We start from the raw sequence: 21886 nt of genomic DNA on the forward strand, positions 1-21886 counted from the left end.
GTAATGCAAATACCATAAAATTCGAGAGCAGTGATACCGTGATACAGTTTCGTTCTGCTGCCGCTCTGAATCCAAGCCAGCAGATGTAGATGCTGATTATGTCTTGGCTCTCAAAATCTCACTAACGCGCATCCACCTCCTGTTCACCTCCCCCTCAGTCGGACCCCCTCCTATCAGGTTCCTGTTCGGTTCACACCGCACACGTAGCATAATGACTTGGGATCTTGTCAGCTCAACAGCCGAGGCAACCCAGAGCTTGTAGGACTGGACAGAAGGGAAATTAACTTCCGCCTTCACTCCAGCTCAGCGCATCCATCTCCTTGCTAATTCCTGGTCAGATTTGAAACCAGAGCATAACCTTAAATCTTCTACTGAAGACGGGTTATCAGAGGTTATTGCTAAGCTCATACATAGCAATTTCAAACAAACAGCCAGTCGCACATCGTGAAGATTGAAAATGTGCCGGTTCATTTTATTCCTTGTTTTAATAGCCAATCTGAGCAGATCAGAGTGCAGTCACAGTGTAATTAAGACAAGTACATTGTAAGCACATTGTAATTGAATTGAGGTATTTTTGCTGCCAATTAAATGGGCCTACTTCTCCACTGCACACGGCTCAAGTGTGCGTGTATGTGTGTGTTACCTGTGCAAAGCCTGTGTCCTGTGAGCGCTTCCTCATTAAACGCCTGTCAAACCTCTGTCTGCAGACCTGCCAGCCCTTCTGTCACACTGCAAGAAACACATACGCACACACAGGTCTACGGACAACAGCACACATCCAAGCCAGAGTGAGCAGACTCTTTGAGCAGTTTTTTCCACACAATCTGAAAAAACATAGGACTGAGCTGTACCTTCTGTGGTTGGGTTGTACGAAAAGTTACAGCTTTGAGCACCTTGTTCTCAAAGTGAAAACTTGGATGTCTTGTCTTGTGCTTCCTGGGCTTTTCTTAACCAAAAAAATGCTTTTCACTTTACCTGCCTTGGGCTGTCACAGTTATCACATGATAATCACCAAATCGTGAACATTGAGATGACCTTGTTTGCTTTCTCATTTTCATTCACCTCTTTAAATACAGATGGACGAAACTTACAGAAATGCATATTTAGATCACTTTTTACACATTGTTTAACACAGTTTAAGGTTCAACTGACTCTCTTTTAATGATGTTGCTACACGGGGAGAACTGATGCCACCAACTGCTTATCATGTACCCATTACTATGGTGACTCTCCACCAGTCAGCCACAACATTAAAACCACTGACAGGAGAAGTGAATAACATCAACCATCTTGTGACAATGCAATGTTCTGCTGGGAAACTTTTGGACCTGACCTTCATGTGGATGTCACTTAGACATGTACTACCTGCCTAAACAAGACCATGCACCCCCACCCCATAGCAATGACACTGGCAAAAACAGTTTTGGAACAGCTCAAAAAATATGAAGAACAGCAAATCTAATTAAAATATACCACTAAATTTGCCTAAAACTAGTGCATAAGTGCAACAGTGCCATATCCTGTCACATTCCTAATAGATTATTCTGCAACAAAATGCCTATTGTACTCTTCACCATCCTGCATCTTCTAAATAATAAATGAGCGCCACTAAACTCAGCTTTACTTGGACTTTACTCTGTCTGTAGCCTACTGAGACCAAACAATAACAAAGCTAAATGCTGATGTCGTTATTGAATCCCCTGAAACCACACGTCTTGAAAAATGAACCAATAAAGAGGGGAACATCAAACAGATTGTCTCTGACAACAGAATCTAATTTAACACTGCTAAATTCAATGACACCATTTAATGAGTGCTGATTGCGACCCCTTTGCTATTCCTCGCTCCCCGTCTGTGTCCATTATGTCTGTTTGTTTTCCTGTCTTTCTGTCCTGCACACACTTTCCCTTGTCTCAGCCTCTCCACTGTCGCTCATTTCATTGCTCTCTTCTTCTGTCGGTCAGACTGTCAGTTTCTCCCCATCTGTTTCTCTTTTTTCCTGTTTTTCTCGTCTTTCACTAGCGCTCTGACTGCCTCTCCTCACTTACCCCTCATTCCCCTGACACACAACTCTTTCTCCACAGTAGTCACTATGGTATTTCCTTCTGTTTACAGTAAATCTACCAGATAATTGAAGGTCTGGTTACCTTGGGCTTCTTTGTTTGTCAGAAAAAAAATTTCTCCCTACCAATTTACGTAATAAGTTTCACTCCCACAACAACGGTGTCACAGCCTTGAGCAGATGCTTTCAACCTGATTTTTGAAGAGCTGATTTTTTCGTAATATCTACAAGTTTATGTCAGTACATCAATAATCTCTTTTGAATTTCACTGCTTGAATTTGACCACTGGGTCTGTGAATAATACTGCACTAAATTTATGACAATTTCTACCAGTTTGTTTTCTGTAAAAATAACACCAAAAACTCAAACTTAACCTTGCAATAAAAAAGATTTCTGGACAAAATATAAAATTATGTTTCCTTAATGGCCCCATTGGTCTCAGCAGATGGTAGAAATTAGGCCTGTGGTGAACTGCAGGAATGCAAAAATTATAGATACTGGGCTCAGGCCGCTCCCAAGGATCAGAGGAGAAATCCAATGTCTATGACAAGGTTGGGTGTCTGGAAATGTGAAAGTTTATATTCGTACTCTGATAAACATCAAACATGTTTGACACAGAATTTATTAAAATTATAGCGATGACATCATTACTTTTACAGTAGCCAATGACAATGTTGTACAGCATTGCTAAATATTGAATCCCTTTCTGACATTAGCTAAGCAAATCTCAGCTCCAGTTCTCGGTGAAGTATAGACAGCATGATCTCCAAACATTTTAGCATTCACACTTATTTAACCTCCTCCTTTGTTATTTCTCACTGTGAAGTATAACTAACAGTGTTGATTTGCTGGTGGGGCCATGCAGGAAAATTTTGCAATGCAATCCAGAAATACCTCAATCAGTACCGTACAACTAAAACACATAGTCAGACTTGAACCCGGACCTTCTCACTGGGAGGTATAGACGCTAACCACCACACCACTCTGCCAATCTAATGACATATGTTGTTACATCAATAGCGTTGCCAAACAGCAGTGTTCAACGTTTCACTATATCAGATACTCAATAACATAACAACAATAAAAAAAACAATGCATGACTCATGATGTAAACGGCATACACCCAGTACACAGCAATCAATATACAAAGTCACCATACACAATATACCACAGCCAAGCTCCACAGACAGGTGAACAACCTTGTGAGGTTGTGTGCTCCACACACACCCACACATGTATTGCCAGTAACGCATTATACAAATTCCATTCGAATGCAAACAATATGTAAACTAAATTATCAATGACATTTACATTAAAATAAATTAGACTCACCAAGCGCCTTTTTCTAAGCTCCCAGTTAACTAGGTTTTCCTCTTAAGTCACCCCTGGTTGAATGACCTAGTTTTGTCTTTTCTCTCTTGAGAAATGATTAAATCCTGCGGTCGATTTGGTCCAAAATCTTTTACCTCAAATTGCTGCTCAAGTGGTAAAGCCCTAAATTGTGCATTACCAGGTAGTCATCTCGATTCATCACGCACTGAATGAATGAAACATCAATTAGCTCTTACATTACATTAGTCTATGCTTGCAAGACCTGTGCAGTGCCTTGCTTCTAATCAGCCAACGAGAAGAGTTCTGGGGCCCTGCTGCACAAAATGAAATGTGCACTGTAGATGCACATTCACGCGCAGCAGTTCACCAGTCCACAACACTGCAGGCCAGTGCCATCCCAGCTGTGCCCCACCGAGCAGAAACAGAGGAAACGGAGCATCCCAACGAACTATTCACATACAACTACACTACAAAAAGTGTCTACAGAGGAAATTGCGTTCACCAAATGAAAACTGTATACATTTCATTGAGGAGCTTCACGCACCTACAAAGACACACACATCAGTAGATTTACAGGTGGACAGTATAGTATTAAATATTTGCCTTACGGTCAAGTCATGTTGCATATTTAACCTAGTAGTTATGTATTCTGACCCAAGTTAATTTGTTTTCATGATTTTTTTTTTTTTTGCATTCATGTATTTGTTTTCATTGGAATATCAGATTCTATCCAGTGCTACGGTGGATGAGTCATTTACCAGCTGACATTGTTTGCCATTTTGCACCGATGTAAATAAAGCGGATGAGAACTGAACCATAAACACGAGCAGTAATGATATCTAACGAGGAGCATAGAGATGCTAAAAGTTTCTGTATAGCTGGGTTAGGAGATAACATGTAGTCATTTGACTGGATGTGACTAGACATCATGCGTGGTGAAATGGGCCAGTTTGGCACTAAACACAATCATTGTAGATGAACACTGATGATCACTGGTGAGTTTCTGGCAGAGCTAAACTGAAAGTGCCACAGCTGTTAGATGCAAAGACTCTGTGAAGCTGTTCCCTGCAACAACACATGTCCGAAAGATTTTTCTGTTTTTATTTTTAGGGATTAATCGACCAGCAGAGCGACTGATGGAAGCTGTTTGTTGCAGATAAGAAGTCTGGCAAGTGACTTTGATGGGGCTGACAACTTGCTGTTACTAATGCGGAGATTGATTTTCTTTGCTTGAAGTACCCCTGGTTTAACTCTGGTCTCAATACTAAACACTTTGTCACTTCAAGAGGATAGCGACCAATTAATTGTTGCTGTGGCCAGGAGGAACTGTTTGAGGAGTGATGTATAAAGAATGTCCTGTCTTGCTGTGCTGTAAAATACATCTAGCTGCCTACAGTTCCCCTGCTATTTTATTGTTAATATTGTCCTTGATAAAGTAGAATTTTTATTAGAACTTCAGTTAATTTCATTTGGGAAAAAAATATGAGGAAGTCTAGTGGGGTATTGAAGGCTGCATGCTGTGGAATTTGATGATGAATCAGGACTCGGAGCCAAGTAGTTTCCCTGGGATGCCAGCATTTCTCGCAATAGGGTCCAGTGGACCACTTCAACAGAAAAGGACAACGTGTCTGTAACTGCAGTTTGTGTGTGAGTGCGTGTGAATATACGTATGTGTTTGTGTAAGCAGCTTTCTAAACCCCCACTGCTTCAGATACAGCCTATCCAAGCGTGTCAGGTTCTAAGTAAGAAGGGGTGGGTACCTCCACTCTGCGGAATATGGATGGAAAAAGGAGACAAGTGAAAAAGAGTAAACAATCCTGAGGTATTAGAGGAAGGGACAGACATGAAAAAAAGGTTGTGAAAAATTGTACAAATGCAACGGGGAAGATGAAGGACATACCTGAATGGGGGCACATTTCCCCAGTGTGGTGTACAGCTATTACCCAGATTTTAGGACTCCTTGAGAGGAACGAATGCAACTCCAGCAAGGCCTGTCAGTAGTGGGCGCACCTCCATCCATCCAGACACCCAGGGACTCCATTACACCCTGATGGGCAGGGATAGAAAACCAATCGAGAGCATAGGGGTGTGAGGGGGAAAGCGATGTATGGGCGCTGGGAACCGCAGAGACAGGCAATCTGCCATGATAAAGAGGCTGCCTTCCTTGTTCCTGCTTTCGGACCCAGCACGTCCTCCCGCATCCCCTTCAAGCCCCACTGCGCTCTACTCCAAAGCCTTGCCAGCTGACTGACCTGACACCTGCCACACTGATTCGCTCTCTCTCCACCCATTTCATCCTGGGCCTTCACTGTAAGCCCTGGCAGCATGTTTCTGTCCCATCACATCATACCATGGAGAGCTGACGCAGAGATGGATTTTATTTGGGGGGAAATAGACGGGAGTAGGGTATGAATTGGGGTGGAATGTAATTTACGGTTTTCCTGAAGTTCAACAGATTTGTAAGGTGCTCTACTCTGGATTTGTTGCTCTTCTCAGGAGCGCCGAAGGCCGCAAGGTGAGCTGCAATGTGCTTAACCTCCCCTCAGACAGACTTTGTAGGAATCAACAGTATTACATTACCTGTTGCTGTTCCATTGTTGCAGTGCGCCGAATAGGAACTGCCAAAATCAGTGGTAAATAAAAAAGAAAAAAAGTTGCCTCTAATTGCACGAGAAATAATATTAAAACGGATATGAATGATTTCCTTTATAAAATGTGGTGTATATTAAATGTAGACCCTGTCTCACCTGTTTGCATAATGAAGGAGAAATGCAGTGACACAAAAGGGGGGGAAAAACAACTTCAGGGAGTAATAAGAAGGACGTGCAAAGAGAAAATAATACTGAAATAAACCCTTGCTAAATATACAAACTAATCAAATCACTTCATAAATAAATCAGACAAATAGGAAAGTGAATACATATGGGGATCATTATGAAAGCAAACAAGTACAAAGGCAAATTAAAACAATTTAATGCATAGGCATGTTTATTCATACATTTATTTACATCAAATTTAAATTATAAAGTGACTATGTGGCTGAGATAGTGAGTTGGCTCTCACCTTGGAGTGGAAATGACAAAAGATACAATAGCCCAGAGAGTTAATATCAAATATAGTGTTCAGAATATAGTAAAACTACAATAAGAGAGAGAGAAAACATCAGTCAGGCATAACATTAGGCCCTAATACCTAATATTTAGTAGGTCTCCTATGGGTTGAGGGGAGGGGCCTCTGTGGATCATCGCACAAATACTTGGATCAGTTTGGGATCTAGTCAATTTGAAGGCCAGGTCAACACCTTGTGCTGTTCTTCATGTCTTTTGAGTTGTACCTAAACTGTTTTTGCCATTTATGGGGTGGGGGTGCCTGGTCTGGTCTAGGTAGGTAGTACATGTCTAAGTGACATCCACATCAATGCCAGGTCCAAAAGTTTCCCAGCAGAACTTTATGTAGTCATAAGGTGGTCAGTGTTATTTACTTCTCCCGTCAGTGGTTTTATTGTTGTGGCTGATCAGTGTGTGGAATAATAGTCCTCAAATTTAAATACCAAGATTTTCCACATTTTGTCTGTTGGCTGAAGATTTCAGTCGTTCAGAAATGATTAAACATGATACCTTTATTCACTCTTTGAGAGGCTTTTAATAATCCAGTTACTTTTGGTCGTCTAAACTTTCAGGACTTTATACGAAAAAGGTTGTAAACAGTACACAACTGAGAGTGAGCATTGTTGTGAATTAGCAATGGTGGGATGTTGGAGTACTGAACTTAGGCAAAAGTAATACAAGGAAACATGGTGAAACAGTGTTGCTCTCTCTAGTGGAGTGGAGTTGCAAGTTTTTGTCACCCTATTGATATCGCCGTTGTTGACTTCACTCTTTGAGTAATAATCTTCTAACAGCTCCAATACTTATCCCCAAAGCATCCTCGCACACTCCACAGGTTTGGGAGAGAAATGCTTTGTGAGATTTTATATACCGTGTGCGACTGTGTGCATGAATGTGTGTAAGTGCCTCCTAAAAAACACGGTGTCGAGTGGCTCCATAGCGAGCCCGGCAAATAAATGCTCTTCAGCTGTCGGTGATGGGCTGTTATGCTAAAAAATTTCCCTAACAAGAGCTTGTTTGTGTGGGTGGAACAAAAATAAGTTTTTTTTTTTAGATCCAGGCTTGTACTTTATAAGAGCTTCAGTGCATCAGCCCCTGAAACAATACTTGTATTGAATATGCACATTTGCACAGACCCCTGGGTTATCATCGCTTGCTATTTATCATAACAGACCAAACTGATTTCTTCAGAGCTACTCTTTCTTTTGTCTGCTGGCGTCGTAACTATTTTTATCCTGCAGTGGGTGCAAATATTTAAAAAAAAAAAAAAAACTTACCTGTATGGGTTTATATCTGTCTTGTGTTTGGATTTCTTTTAATTTCATTGCGTGTGTGAAGCATATTTTAGCCATGTGTGTAAGACATGGCATTAAATAAATATAGCTTTACCTTGTTATATCTGTTTGTTTTTTTCATATCTTTCGTGGCATCTGCTCCATTTTAAACTTGTTTGCCGAAGTTAAAAAACGCATCAAGTCAACAGCAGGTGATTAAAGTGCAACAGATAATCTGACACGAACATCTCTTTGCAGGTGCCCTACGTCAAGGTGGCTCCAGAGGACATCCTGAAGGTTCAGTTCCCACGGTTCACAACTCTGGACATGAGACCAACCAACACCGACATCAGCCTGGCTGTGGCCGGCCTTCTCACCTTCTTCAACAGCACCACCGCCTGCCTCATATGTGCCCAAGCCGACTGTGAGTACGGCGTTCGCACCCCCGTCACACGGAGCGCAGTCGTACATACCTGGGGAGAGCGCTCACACGCTGTCTTCCCTACATCTGCCAACAAAGTGCAAACATTTCTGTTTAATGTCTGCTCTGTTTTAACACGCGTTAGCACACATGGGCTGCCTGCCTGCCTGCCTGCACGCGCGCCGACTGTGTTCTGACAAGAGACACAGCACTTATCAGCATCGCGCCCCATGACACGCTTCCTCCTGAAGCGGCTCAGCTCTCCGCAGCCGCAACTCCCTCGCAGCAGTAGGTCCAAAATATACGTAACGTTTCCTGCAGAAACTTTTCCGTTTCTCACTGTCGGCCTTAAATTGAAATAACGATACAGCGCTCTATTCTGCAGGAGTGTGTGCGCGCTGTTAAAACACTGTCTACCGATCAAAACACACTTTAAGATGAATAAAGAGAAAGAGGGTGGAGGTTGCAGCTGTAACCACCAGTAATCTCACCACCTTCTTGTCCAAGGCACTCATTAGAGTCTAAAGATACTTAACTGAATGACCTTAAAAAAAAAAAAGCCTGAAAGTCTCCTCAAGGGAGGTTATTTTTGCAAATGGAGAGGAAGATTAAATCATGGCTTGTTCCCACCCTCTTGTAGCCCAACACGCAGTAATTACAACTACCTAGACAAAGGCGCCGTGACCCTGAGTGGCACCGGCTAACCTTTTTCCTAATCAGCACGAGGCTTTGAAGGGGGAAGACGCGAAATAGACTTGAGACATCAAGCATGTGTCACACAGCCCAGAGATGGCAACGAGCCACTGTGAACTGCCCACCCCGCCTATCTCACTTCTCAGTTCTTACGCCTTTCAACTTCTCTTTGGACGCCTCCTGTCTTTGAGTCCGCTTTCACTTGTAACCTTTACGGGAAGATTTGTCCCTTAAAGCTCCGTGTTTGGTGTGTTAATTCAAAACTTATAATTGGAAAATGTTGCTGGTAAAGAACTAATTAATTTCATTTTATTTAACCGTTGTTTACCCCTGACTGCATCAGCCTGTTATAACTTAAAGGGTTCAAATGTATATCATTAGTTGTTGTTCCTCCTAGATATTCCTGTACCTGTCAGTCATTTCTTTCTATTTTCAAGCACAAATCCGGTGTCTGCGGCATTTATTCCGCTGAGAATTGATTAATACAGCTCTGGCGAGAATGGTGATAACAAGTGAACCTTTTAGGCACCCCTGACTTTAATATTGGCGAGTCTGATGAAAAGAAACTAATTTTAACATTACATTTCTTTCTCCCTCTGGTTGTGTGTGGGAGTACCAGCCACGGAGGGATTCTTATTCTGTGTCAGTGGGCTAAGGGTGGACGGAAAAGGAAATGAAACGAAATGAAAAGAAGGAGTGAAATGGGGGGAGATGAGAGGTAGATAGAGGAGAACAGGGGGACTCTGAAATGAGGGGATGCTGTTTGGCAGATGTGGGAGAGGTGGCATGTCGCGACTGGGGTGAAGGGCAGGGGGGAGGTGGAGGGAGGGAGACGCACTAGAATGATACTTTAACAACGACGGGGAGACGGTCCAGGAAATGACGCGGCCGCATTGATTGCACTCTCTTATGTGAGGCTCGCTCATTCAGTAGAAAATGGAGCAAATGGCAGTATGCCTGGATTTGTGTGTGTGTGTGTGTTCGAGCATGTGTGGGTCAAGGTCTGCATTCAGCAAAAGCATCAGCTGAAACTTATTGGAGTTTGGCCGCTGCTCCGCCGGCCCCGCCCTCCTTCGTCAGCTCACCCAGTCAGTCGGCCGGTCGGCATCCTGCTGTCGATGGCTCGTCCGCGTGTGCCGGCCTCATTAATCACCCAAGGCAGTGACAGCCTAATAGAGCGTGGCCAATTCATGAATATTTTCTAGGAATGGCTTAAGGGGCAGCAGTGGAGGTGGAGCGCTGCCCAAAAGCGTGGTGCACACCAGGGTGGACATAAATCTAGCTGCTAACCCCCAGTATTGACAGCAATGGGTGCAGGAGAAGCATTCTTACGGAGGATACGATGCGCGTGGTTGACTCTTCGGGCCCGCCCGGATGCCCTACATGTGTATTTTTAGTCAACAGAAAGGGACAAAACCTACAAGAGAGCGTGCACAGGATTCGCTGCCGCGCGCGAGCGTGCGACAGGCGTGTACATGAGTTGTGTTCCCATCACTCAGAGGCGCCGTGCTGCAGCTTTGCACTTTCATTAGTCAGTAAGCTGAGAAAGAACATCTAGTGCGCTCTGAAATTTAAATGCAGAAGCGGCACAGGTACAGGATTTCAAGTTCAACAAAAGAGTCGGCCTCAGATGCTCGCAGAGAATGCTTTCCCGCCTTTGATAGACACGGTTGGAGCTCACTCCGTTGTTCTACTTCATCTAAAATTAGCACTTTATGACTGCGTCGTGTTATTTTGTGTTTCCTTTCTACATTGCCCGGTGATGATCCAAATCCCGTGTCGTAAATTACAACTCTGTTACTTTTTCTGAGGGTTCCTCGCGTCTCACACTCTATGTGTTGTGACCATCACTAGCCTGTAATCAGTGCTAGTCAGATGGAAGAGGCTCCTCAATGACCTGTGAAAGGTGGAATGTAAACTGTGGTGTTAGAACGATGCAGTGTACGGGCAGGTTTTTGATGATGGTAGTAATTATACTGTTGCTGCTAAAGAGATGATGATGGTGGCTCTAGTCCTAGTAGTAATTTCTTTTTGTAGCACTTTGTAATCTAAGAAAAGTCCTCCTTGGACGGATGGAAGACAGAGTGCTTTAAACCTCCTCCCTGCTTTATATGAGGGTGGGATGCTCACGCAGTATAATGAGATTTTGTGTTTGTGCAGAGGGAGTGTGCTTTGCAAGCAGGGGTGAAAATGTGCTTTATTTGTCATTGGAGTGAGAGTTAAATTTAAAGCCTGTACTTTATTCTTTCTTGTCCAATTAGGGAAAATGTGAAATGGGATTTAGGAAGAGTTGCCACCTGCGTTGGCGGTGGCCATCAAAAAAGAACAAGGGTCCTGGAGCCCAGAGAGGTTTGCCATGTGACTTTAATATTCTGGGGTTTAAATCTGGGGATTAAATCTGGGTTTTACCTTTTCAAGTAGAAGAATCTTTTGTGGCGTTTTCCAAAGGGTACGGTTCAGAATCATCTTATTCTGTCACCTTAGTCATTTCAGCAAGGCCTCTAGTATGATGATTCTCGTCAGACAGCTGCTGTAGTGTAGTGAAGTTTTAGTCACCTCGCCTAAAAGCGCTCTCACTTTGCCTGTTTACGACGAACACGTCGAGCCTAAGCTCGCGGCCATCTTTGTGCGGTTACCACGGTTACGGTTATTATTCTCACCTGTCACGATGTTGCCGGATAAGACTCAGTGTCCACGTCCCACTGCTCTGAAGTGATACTCTCTCTTTGTCTCGCATTTTCTGAGCTACCGGGGAATATTTCCACGGAACAGCAGCGATTCATTCAGATGAAATGATTCACCCGTCTTCCTAATTAAAATGCTGCCTGAATCTAGTCTGATGTGAGATGTTAAATTCGGGGAACATCCTTGACATTGTTTTCACACTGATAGCGAAGACTTGTTGGATAACATTAACAGCGTTATAACTGACTTTTTTCCCCCCTCTGATCAGCCCATAAAAGATATCAGACTGAAATAACATTGAAGTTACATCCACATCACCTGTGTTAGATTAACACTTATCTTCTTCTGCTGGCTGCTTCCTTCCATAGCTTGTCCCAGATGTTGCTGCTTATTGTTTATTTGCTATCGTCCTGTTCTTCCAGATAACTTTACGGACAGACACGAAACCTGACAGCATCTAAGGTGCTGCTCATTAACTTCAGGGAATCACAAAAAAACACATAGCATTAATCTATTAATTACTGTCTTAACTCATCTATCTGTCCTGAACATTTAGTTCCAGTTAGCTGCCAAAAAAGCAGTTCATTTCATCATTTTTTTTTTTTTTTTTACATTTTTTTGTTGAAATATTACTCTTAATTCGGTTCCAGTTTACTTTTCGTCGTGAAAAATACGTTGTCATAGATTTCATTCCTCAAGCTCAGGAATGAAACATTAACCTTTCTTCAAGATAAATCATTTTGCAGCTCCCCGTGAGACCTATGAATAATGCACTTGAATGCCGTAGAGGAGAACGATCAGCTGGAGCTCATCAGATCTTCACCTTGTCGTGGCACTTGTACGACAGTCGCTATTAATGGCTCCGCGTTTGCAGTTATTTGGGTTAATGGGAAGGGGCAGACGTGTCAGTTTGTGTACAGCGGTTTAAAGTCATGGCTCCAACGGTGACAAACTCATAAAACTGTGTCTTGCTCTCGGCTCAAGGCTAAATGATGAGTCACCGTAATATATGGCTGTCAGAAGGACTTTTTCGGTGTGTGTTAAAAGCTTCACCTCTGACCGAAGGTTTTATCATATATTATTTACCTATCTGGTGAATTCATATTCAGCTGCCGTGCAATATTCTAAGGTTAATAATTTCACTGCTGCTTTTCTGTTGACGCAGTATTTACCCTGCGATGCTTTGTGTGTCTGTGTCTGTGTCTGTGTCTGTGTCTGTGTGTGTGTCCGTGTGTGTGTGTGCGGATGAGATTTTGCAGACATCCCGCAAAGACACAATGTGGAAGGTAAATGAGTGGTTTCCTCGATTGAATGTCAGCCTTCACCTTTGTCTGTGTGTCTGAGAGGGAGTCGAGGCCGCGTGTCATCCATCTTAATGAGTCTGGTAACACACACAAGTGTGCACCTCCGTACTTGTGAATGCCCTCTTTGATGTGATGCGTCCTCTAGATTCATATCACTAATTGTTCAAAACTAGCAACAACACACTTCACGCGGTTAGTTAAGTTAAGTTTTGAAAGCTTGCATGAGAGTTTGAAAATATTTCAAATATTTCTAAAGTCATGCATTCATAACAAAGCCTTCTGCAAGCTTTCAAACATTTAAACCCACCAAGTGCAACAGTTGTGTCCCTTTATCAGGTGCAAATGTATTGTGTTGTTAAAGTCATTCTGGGATTTGGATTAAAGTGGTTTTACTGTGATACAGCGGCAGCAGTGAAGGTTTTGCCTTCCTTAAGCAGGTTGATTCACTTATGAGTAGTAAAGCTGGTGCACATGCATGATTCCTGTAAGCCTGTGCAACATAATGAAGGATGTGAATAAGTGGAAAGGGTATTTCTAAAATAAATCCAATGCAGTGTTATGACCATAAGCCGCCCTCACACAGAGCCAGGTTGCCTGTGACTCTGTGGAGGGAAAATACTTTACAGGACGACACAAAACCCCACAGAACTTGTTTCCTCTGTACAGTGACCCGTACAGTACACTAGAGAAAATCTCATTTTTCATGCCTCTCCGTGTTATTTCTTTGACTGAAACCGGATCACCAGAGCAAACAGTGAGTGAACAACGTGGCTGCGTTAAAGCCCCCAACTGAAAAAAAAAAAAAGAGGAAGAAGAAGATTGTGACTCCCCTTTGAATCCTGTGCTGCCAGATCACTAAAGAGAATATGTGCTTCCTTCTGCGTGTCACTCCGCTTGTGTACAATGTTTAGCCAGCAGCGTCTACGACGGTACAGTGAACGTTTAATGTCACGAAATCGACCTGTGATCGTATTTGATTCCTCGCGGGAAGTGATCAAGGGTGGATGCAGGAGGCGGACGAGGAGCAACCGAAGCTATTTCAAGCTCGTTGGAATTATTCTGCGTTATACTACAAAGGGAGCTGATCTGACAGGTTTGAGACACGGGCAAGCAAGGCAGCGGTCGGAAGTGATGGCTCATGAGGCGCAGGTAGCCGCGTGTAAGAAGACAAACGCACGCTAACGCGCCGTAACTGCCATACACACAGGCTTTAAGTCAGGCAGACGCTGAGTGAACACATAATTGCAGGAGCTTTCAGACACGAGGCCGGTGAGTGGTTTGTATTAATGTGCTACGGAGGAGCTGGAGGAGTGACTTTTATAACTTCAAATTGCTGCATCACGATCGGCCTCCGTGTCACCGACCGCTTGCTCGTCCGTCGTCATGGCAAAAAGAATCGCATTAAACGTCTGTGACTTCAAAGTCTGGAGTGCCATTTTATTACCTAATGGCAGGTAGACGCTGTGCTAATGGACGTCGTTTTTCACAAAGTTCTGTCCTTTTTCAGTGACTCTTATTACCTGTTATAAGAACTGTTACATGAGCGTTTCAATCCCTCAGGCGCGATGTCAAGGAAAAGTGGCGCAGGAGGGCAAAGCACGAACGCGTCACGCCACAAATCTGCAGCCGGAGGTCGATGGCGTAAGATTTTGAAGTTGAATAATGATGGTCGACATAAACAATAAAAAATGTGAATGAAGCCATTTGTATGACTACACCACTCCAATTCAGTTTCCCTTTAACTCTGCTGTGCCTCATGTCGTAAATCATATCATAAAGTGTGACACAGCAGTGTCATTACGCATGAAACACCACTTCTCCTAAAAAAGTGTGTGCTGTGCTTTTTTCTTTTCTTTTTTTTGTTTGATTGCAGCCATTTTCTGGCGGTTTAATGAAAGTGGGTTGTCTGAGTAGGTGGTTGTGCGTGATGCTGCTGCTGCAATTTAGCAGGCCTCTTTTTAATTCAAACGCTGCAGATTTATTAACATATATGTCATGCTGTGCTGACATGACTGCAGGAATTTAATGAACTAAAGTAGAAGCCCTTCGCGCAGGATTGGACACATGTGGACTGCACTTGTATTAATTTAAGATACATTAAAACATTTTTTCCATGTTTTGTACCAGATATTTAGTTTTGATGCTGATTGTAACAGATAAACTGGATTAAAAGTAAATATTTTTTGTGGATCATAAGATATTACATTACAGTTTAAGCACTAATTTCAACAGTATGCAGATGTATTTTTTTTTAAAAATACACATTTTAACAATTTGCAGAGAGTTGCACATATATTTTTTGTGCTTCCATTAAATAAGCAAATTCTGCCCACCACATATTGAATATCATATATTTCATAATATATGAAATTGTGATAGATGCCACCTGGCAGTGGCATATAGTAAAGGTGGAATCGTATTTTCCCACATTCAGCCTTTTGACACTTTTCAATGATGTTAATGCCAATAATACAGCTTTGTACAAAAAAAAAGACTCCCTCTAAGTGTCTCATTAGGTGTAGGGCTAGTACAGCTATGGAAAACTTTAGGTTTGGAGGTGTTAATAGATTGGTTTTATATGAGCCTTTTCCAAATTATATATAGTACATTAGTTTCAGATCCTCTCTCCACTTCCCTGGTCTCTTTATGGATGACCCTAGTCCACCCACCTAATTCGTATATCTTATTCCTTCCCTGTACGGTCGACTATCATTATCTTTTTCTATTGAGAACAAGAGGGATTGATTTTGATGCGCTTTTTAATTTTAAGTATTACAAGAAGTACTGGTTACTGAATGTGCTATAATTAGCAGCTATTGTGTCAGATTATACCCAGGCTTCATTGTCCCTTTGTACGATACAGTCATGTTTCTAAGTGATGGAGTTTTATGTTTTTTTTTTTTTTTTTAAAGGTATTCTCTTGCCTTCAGTGCCCAAAAAGTTCACTACACCCAACCCACATTTTTTAATCAGTTATTAACAATGATACTAACTAATATCAACTAATAAAAATAGGATGAAAGTTAAATTTGGGTACGATAGTACCAATTAACTCCCCTGTGTTTTTTTTTCACCAACAAAAATCTTATTCATTCAATTTTTCCCTGGGTCCTCCTCACACTCTGCCGTGGGTGTACGCCCCAGTAGGAGGGCCTGACCCCCACTTCAACAGCCTCTGAACTGGGAGGGGGGGGTAAGCACAACAGTGACAAACGCAACCTGGAGCTTAGTGGATCTTAGAGCAGACTTATCTATTTGCAAATTATCCCTCTTGGGTCAAAACACTGGAGAATTTCAAATACCAGGCCCATTCATCTCTGTCAAAGGTTCTTTCTGTGTCCAGTCAGAAGTATCTGGAGCAGTCTTTGCTTTATTGAGTATGTTTAAAAACCCTCTGGAATAATGGAAGACATTTCTGCTGTGGATTAAATTGTTTGAGTCACTGGGCCCAAGTATTTTTCTTACTTTTCTATCATAACTTGTTCTACACATTTGTTATGTCTTTTTCTAAATAAGCCCAGAGCATTTGAGTGTAAGAAAGCTTTCATGAATGTTTCATTTAATTCATTTGGGTCTACAGTGGTATCTCCTTGGTGGTTTTGGAGGATGTGATGAGCTTTTTGCTCTTTGCAGGTGTTTCTTTCCTATGACAGGATGTTTGTTTAAGAATCAAAATGTCTGTTACTGCTTTTGATGCCAGTGGGCCAAGATGAAAACCTGATCTTTGCGTCTTCGCATTTTCTTCCGTTGTATTTTACCTCTGGCATGTCTGCTCAGCTTCACCACCAATTATGGTATTTGGTTCCATGATAAACGCCTTTAAAATCTTCCTTTTTAAAGGCGTTTATCATGCTTTATCATGCTTCCAGCTCGCCTGTTGCACGACACTGAGGTTTCCACTGTATTTGTTTCAAAGTAAGAGCTTATTTAGCTTCCAAGAAAATTACAAAGTCTGGATCATCCAACCATTTTCACTTTAAATGCCACCTCCGTGATTTGAAGTCCTGGCGCCCTAAGGACTCTGGTGCATGGTCTGAGATTAGAACTGTGTCGGGAGAAGACTTCTGCACTTCGAATTTGCACGGATCAGATCACAAAGAAATCCTTACACGAGTAAGATGAATGTGTTCTGGAGTAGCATGAAAACTTTTAAGTCACTCTGAGTAGTTTTCCTCCAGATATCTGTCACGTTAAATTCTTTCATGAAATGGTGAATTATTCCCTACCTTGAAGGACAAAACTGAAATCTATTGAAAAAATCTGCAAACGTCTATTGGTGCACATTTGATCCAAATATTTAACATTTACCTTTTTTTTATCGACAGTGAAGCCCAGATGTGATTTTGAGACCTTGGTTCGAACCGTAAGGCACGTTGTTCATCAAAATTCCAACAACTCACCTTGTGTTGCTTCATCTGAACGCCCATTGGTCCCCTCCTTCACATCCGTGCCTGGCACAAAAACACCGCACAGATGGCAGAAGTAAAAAATTTAATGTCAGGAACACCAAACTGCACCGCCACACCTAGGGCTCTTATATTCATTCAGGTCGTGCTTTTCTCACTGTAACGCACCTCACAAATTAGTTTAAACCCCATTATGGAAAATTAGCCCATAACCTCTCAGGGTCTGTTAATACACGGATGCGAAGTAACAGGTAAAATGCTGCTGGGAGCTCTGTGATTAAGTCGGCTATGCTTTAATTAGGGCAAATCCCACATACCCAACTGGACTCATATGGTCTGAAACGATGGGACAGAGTACGAGGGAAGTTGCTGAAACTTCGCATGGTGTTTGATAGCTTTACAGTAATTGCAATTAAAAATAATCTGTCAATTTGTTCTGCACTGAAAACGCGTATGGAGCCATTGTTGTTGTCGGGAAAACAAATCACAAACCGTTGTTTATATCTGAGTGCAAGGAACGCTAATTAATTTCATTAATCTCTCCCTAAATGTGCCTGACTGTATTTTCTTTAAAAACGCTTCATCTCCACGGGGTAGTCTTCCCTTCCCTTACGAGTAGCTCTCTGTGTGTTTTCCCGGCAGGCTTATTGAACTTGGAGCAGCTCCTCAGGCAGTTCCTCATCTCCAAGGAGACGCTATCTGTGCGCATGCTTGATGACAGCCAGGACCCGACCCCGCTCCTCAAGGAGATTCGAGATGACAAGACCGCCACTATTATCGTGGATGCCAACGCCACCATGTCTCATATGATTCTGGAACGGGTCAGTACGGTTCAAGTGATAGTCTGAGGACTTTATTATGTGCCTGCAATCAGAGCATAATCCCAATCCACATTTATGATACTAAGCGTTTAAAAGTCATTGTATGAGTGAAGACTTGAAGTTGTTGAAGATACCTATATATCCATGTGACACAAGAGATTTAAAAATGACCGTTTCACCACTTTAATCCATGTTTTTAATCAGAAATTTTGACTCAACATAACATAGTCTAATTTTATTTTATTTTTTCAATTTGAAGCAAATTTAATATACAGTCCCTTTTGTCTGGGTCCTTCTCTCACTCATACATAGAATACATTTATAAATGTAATATGCAAAGCTGTGAAGGTCATCTTGTCAGAGACAAAGGAACTTCCTCGTGACGTTAGTGTGCACTCTTTCTGTCAGTGGCGTCGCGGTGTGGTCTCTTTGTGCTTCCTTCGATAACGTCACGTACCAGTAATTATCGTGGACGCTCGGACTCCAACATAATACCTCTAGATTGGACGTGAATGACAAAAAGCCTCGTCGGTATCAGTTAAGGTCATTGTGGGAGCTGAGACAATGAGGGTGTCTGGTGGCGACATATGGTCTTTTAGTAATTAATACGCACCTCATTATTTCTTTAAGACGGTGGATGGATGGTGAGAGTGGAGGAGGAGGAGAAGGAGATGTTCCTCTTGCCTTCCACCTCTTTCTCCTTTACGTCAGTAGCGTTTGATCTCAATCAAGTTTTCAGGCTGCCATCGGTGGTCATCCAGTCACCATAGCAACACCGGCAACCCTGGGCCAGGGAGCAGCAGGAGACCACACTGGGATGTCTTTCTTTCTCCGCTCCTCTCCTTCCCCCGTCTGCCTCTTCAGTTTCAATATGGAGTTGCTCTCTGTTCTCGCTCTCTATTCTCTCTGTGTTCTTCTGAGAAGATTTCACTGTGTTTCTTCACGACTCCCCCACCATGTGGTCTTGTACGCCGCCTCTGTGGCTCACTATGTTGTCTTCGTTATGTGTTACTCTGTCTTTTAAGGGAGAATCCTGCAGCAGGGCGGTAGAAAGTTGGCAGTCCCACCTCTCATGCCGAGTGCGTAGTTGCCAAACATATCAAAGCTGCGCACCGGCATATTTGCCAGTCTCAGATGATGATAAGAGCGCCTAGCTTGTTTGGAGGGACTGAATCGTCCTTTGTCATGCGAGATGTTTCCCCCTTATTTGTCTGTTTACATCTTACATCAAACCCCTCTGCAGACAAAGGTCTCCGTCTCTGAGGTTTTAGGATTCGGAGGGGTTTAGGTCAGCAGCGTTAGCATTCTGAATGTAATCTCATTCACTCAGGCTTCCGCTATTGTGCACAGCTGTACAGACGCAGCGTGGGTTAGATAGTGAGTCCAGTATATAGGGGGCAGCATGACCCGTGCGCACCCTGACCAAAAGCTGTGTTAAAACAACGAGGAGATCAACAGCAGAAAGGGGCAGCTTATTCCAAATTCAGAGAACGGAGACCAAAAGGACTTTTCATCAGATGGCATTGTGAGTGAAATGTGAGAAAAAGCGTTTTAGGCCGTGTAACATGAGTTTCTGTTTGGTAGTATTAAAGGCCCACGAGGAGCAGCCCTTCACATACTCCTTTCTGTTTCCCGCGTAAGGAGAGGAAAAGCTCTACCGCCTTGTGTCATAACATTTTACTCTACTTGCTGTGTGTAACCTTAGGCCAAATGCTAACAAACAACTTTTCTAATCCTGTAATTACATGACACAGAGAAGCTTAAAGTAGTTTCAGAGTGAAACGGTGCTAAATATACTCGGTACAGGACGCCTCATGAAGACATGTTGGTTATTTGGAGTTTAATTGCGCAAGGTGTTTTTGGTATGAGATAATTATCACTTTCCTACTTCTTAGCGGTTTATTATTGATGCTTCTATATATCATTTTACTTTAATATTAAACCGGTGACTCACCTACGTTCATGATATCGAACAAATACCCACAAAACTTTTTTGCATGCGTGACAGCTAAATAACTTATTTCTGGTGATACACAGCCTGAGAAATGTACTGTCAGTGTGGAGGCTGTTTGATATATTGTTATTATAATATCCATTTCACTACAAACCAGTACGGAAAAATAAAACTCTCTGAGACCGAGGCTTGATTCATTTACATAAAGAATTTGACTCCAGGGTAAATGTTAGTATGTGGAAAAGAAATAACTTTTTTTTTTGGAAAAAGGGGGGATTGATTGCATGATTTTCTTTTTTGATAATGGCTTTCATAAAATGAAACTATGAAAAGTTCACCCTGTCCTTCACAACTGCTCCTCACTCTGACTTTGATTTAATCAAATTGTAAGACAGAGCGTCGAGCGGCATACTAATGTGCCGCTGAAATTAATTGCTCCATTGAGAGCCTTCGTCAGATAAGACTGTGTCTGGTCTTATCAAGATGTGGATTTGATCTGGTTGCCGTGGAGCTAGAGTTGCACTGAATCGCTGACCTCCCAACTCCTCTCTCCCCCCGTTTGTTCTCCACTTTCTCTTTGTTTGTTTTCTCCCGTGTTTCTTCGACCTCCAACTTGAGACCTTTTTTTCTCAGTCCAATCCTCAAAAGTCTCTATTGTGGTTTATGTACTTTCTTCGCCTTACATTATTCCTTATCTCCCCCTCTTGCCTTTCTCTTCTGTTTCTCCGCAGGCGTCAGAGCTGGGGATGCTGTCTGTCTACTACACTTACATCTTCACGTCTCTGGTAAGGAAACGGAACGAGGTGTGGGCTTTGAAAAAGTACATTTCACACCTACGGGAGCACATCAGCACGCTAATGCTGTGGTCATGTACTGTATCAAAATAGCACAATTTAATTAGTACCCCTCACTTGAATGATTGATTGAACGGGCAGAGCACACCTCATTATATCTGTATAGCTGCACAGTTTATTTTCTTCCTCATTTCATCAGACTGTAAATTAGAGGTGTAGAAGTGTAGCGGACAGGCTGGCTTCTTTCACTCCGCACATCAGATGAAGCGGACTTCTTCAAGAAACAAATAAATTATTATAATTTTTCTAATTCCTTCTACAAATATGACTGTAGATGATGTTTCTGCTGCCATTTTTTCTGATAATTTGCGATTGTGGAAATCCGGCCAAGCTCCTACTGAATGGACGATGAAGTCATCCTCCCAAGAGTCAGCATCCATTTCTGTTAGTGAATGAGATGAGAAGAGCTCTGCATGTTCTTCCTCTTGACATTTCTTTCTTTCTGTCTTAATGAAGTATTTGTGCTCACAGACTGGTTTGTATTGACATTAGATTATTTTATTTTCAGTACACCATCCATTTCCACATACATACATTATAGAAAATATACAGTTTAATGGAACTGAATAACAGGTGTAGGCAGAAGCCATGTCCGTTTTCATATCTTCATAAAGAAAGAAAAAAACAAATAATTACTCGCAAATATACCACAAAAATTTGATTTTGCCACATTGCATTATTCACAGAGGAGTTTACAGTTTCTTAATGTAAACTTAATGTAGCTTCATAAATGATGCGTCGCAGCGGGTGCTGCTTCTTGTTTACAATGACAATGTCCTCAAAAGTGGTGACGGAGGCAAACAGAGAAAGAGCTGAGGAGGCAGCTGAAGGAAATGCATCTTTGCAAAGTTGCTTTGAAAGCAGTAGCAGGCCACCAGCTGAATCATTAGGCACTTCTTTAATACTTCATTTCCAGTTGGTATACTCAAGGGTTTCCTCTGCAGGATTCGCTGCATGTTAAAATCTTTCAGTG

General features: G+C 42.3%; 1 protein-coding gene across 2 annotated transcripts in view; it reads left to right on the forward strand.

Annotated features, from left to right (window-relative positions):
- Positions 1 to 21886, forward strand: part of grik4 (glutamate receptor, ionotropic, kainate 4) — a 280111-nt gene that overhangs the window by 182454 nt on the left and 75771 nt on the right. For both annotated transcript variants that reach the window (XM_047594954.1, XM_047594955.1), the window contains 3 exons: positions 8034 to 8199; positions 17927 to 18105; positions 20791 to 20844. In XM_047594954.1, coding sequence (XP_047450910.1) covers positions 8034 to 8199; positions 17927 to 18105; positions 20791 to 20844 — 399 coding nt within the window. The remainder of the gene's footprint in view (positions 1 to 8033; positions 8200 to 17926; positions 18106 to 20790; positions 20845 to 21886) is intronic.

Source organism: Mugil cephalus, chromosome 9, assembly GCF_022458985.1.
Source record: "Mugil cephalus isolate CIBA_MC_2020 chromosome 9, CIBA_Mcephalus_1.1, whole genome shotgun sequence".
In the NCBI taxonomy this organism is placed as follows: domain Eukaryota; kingdom Metazoa; phylum Chordata; class Actinopteri; order Mugiliformes; family Mugilidae; genus Mugil; species Mugil cephalus.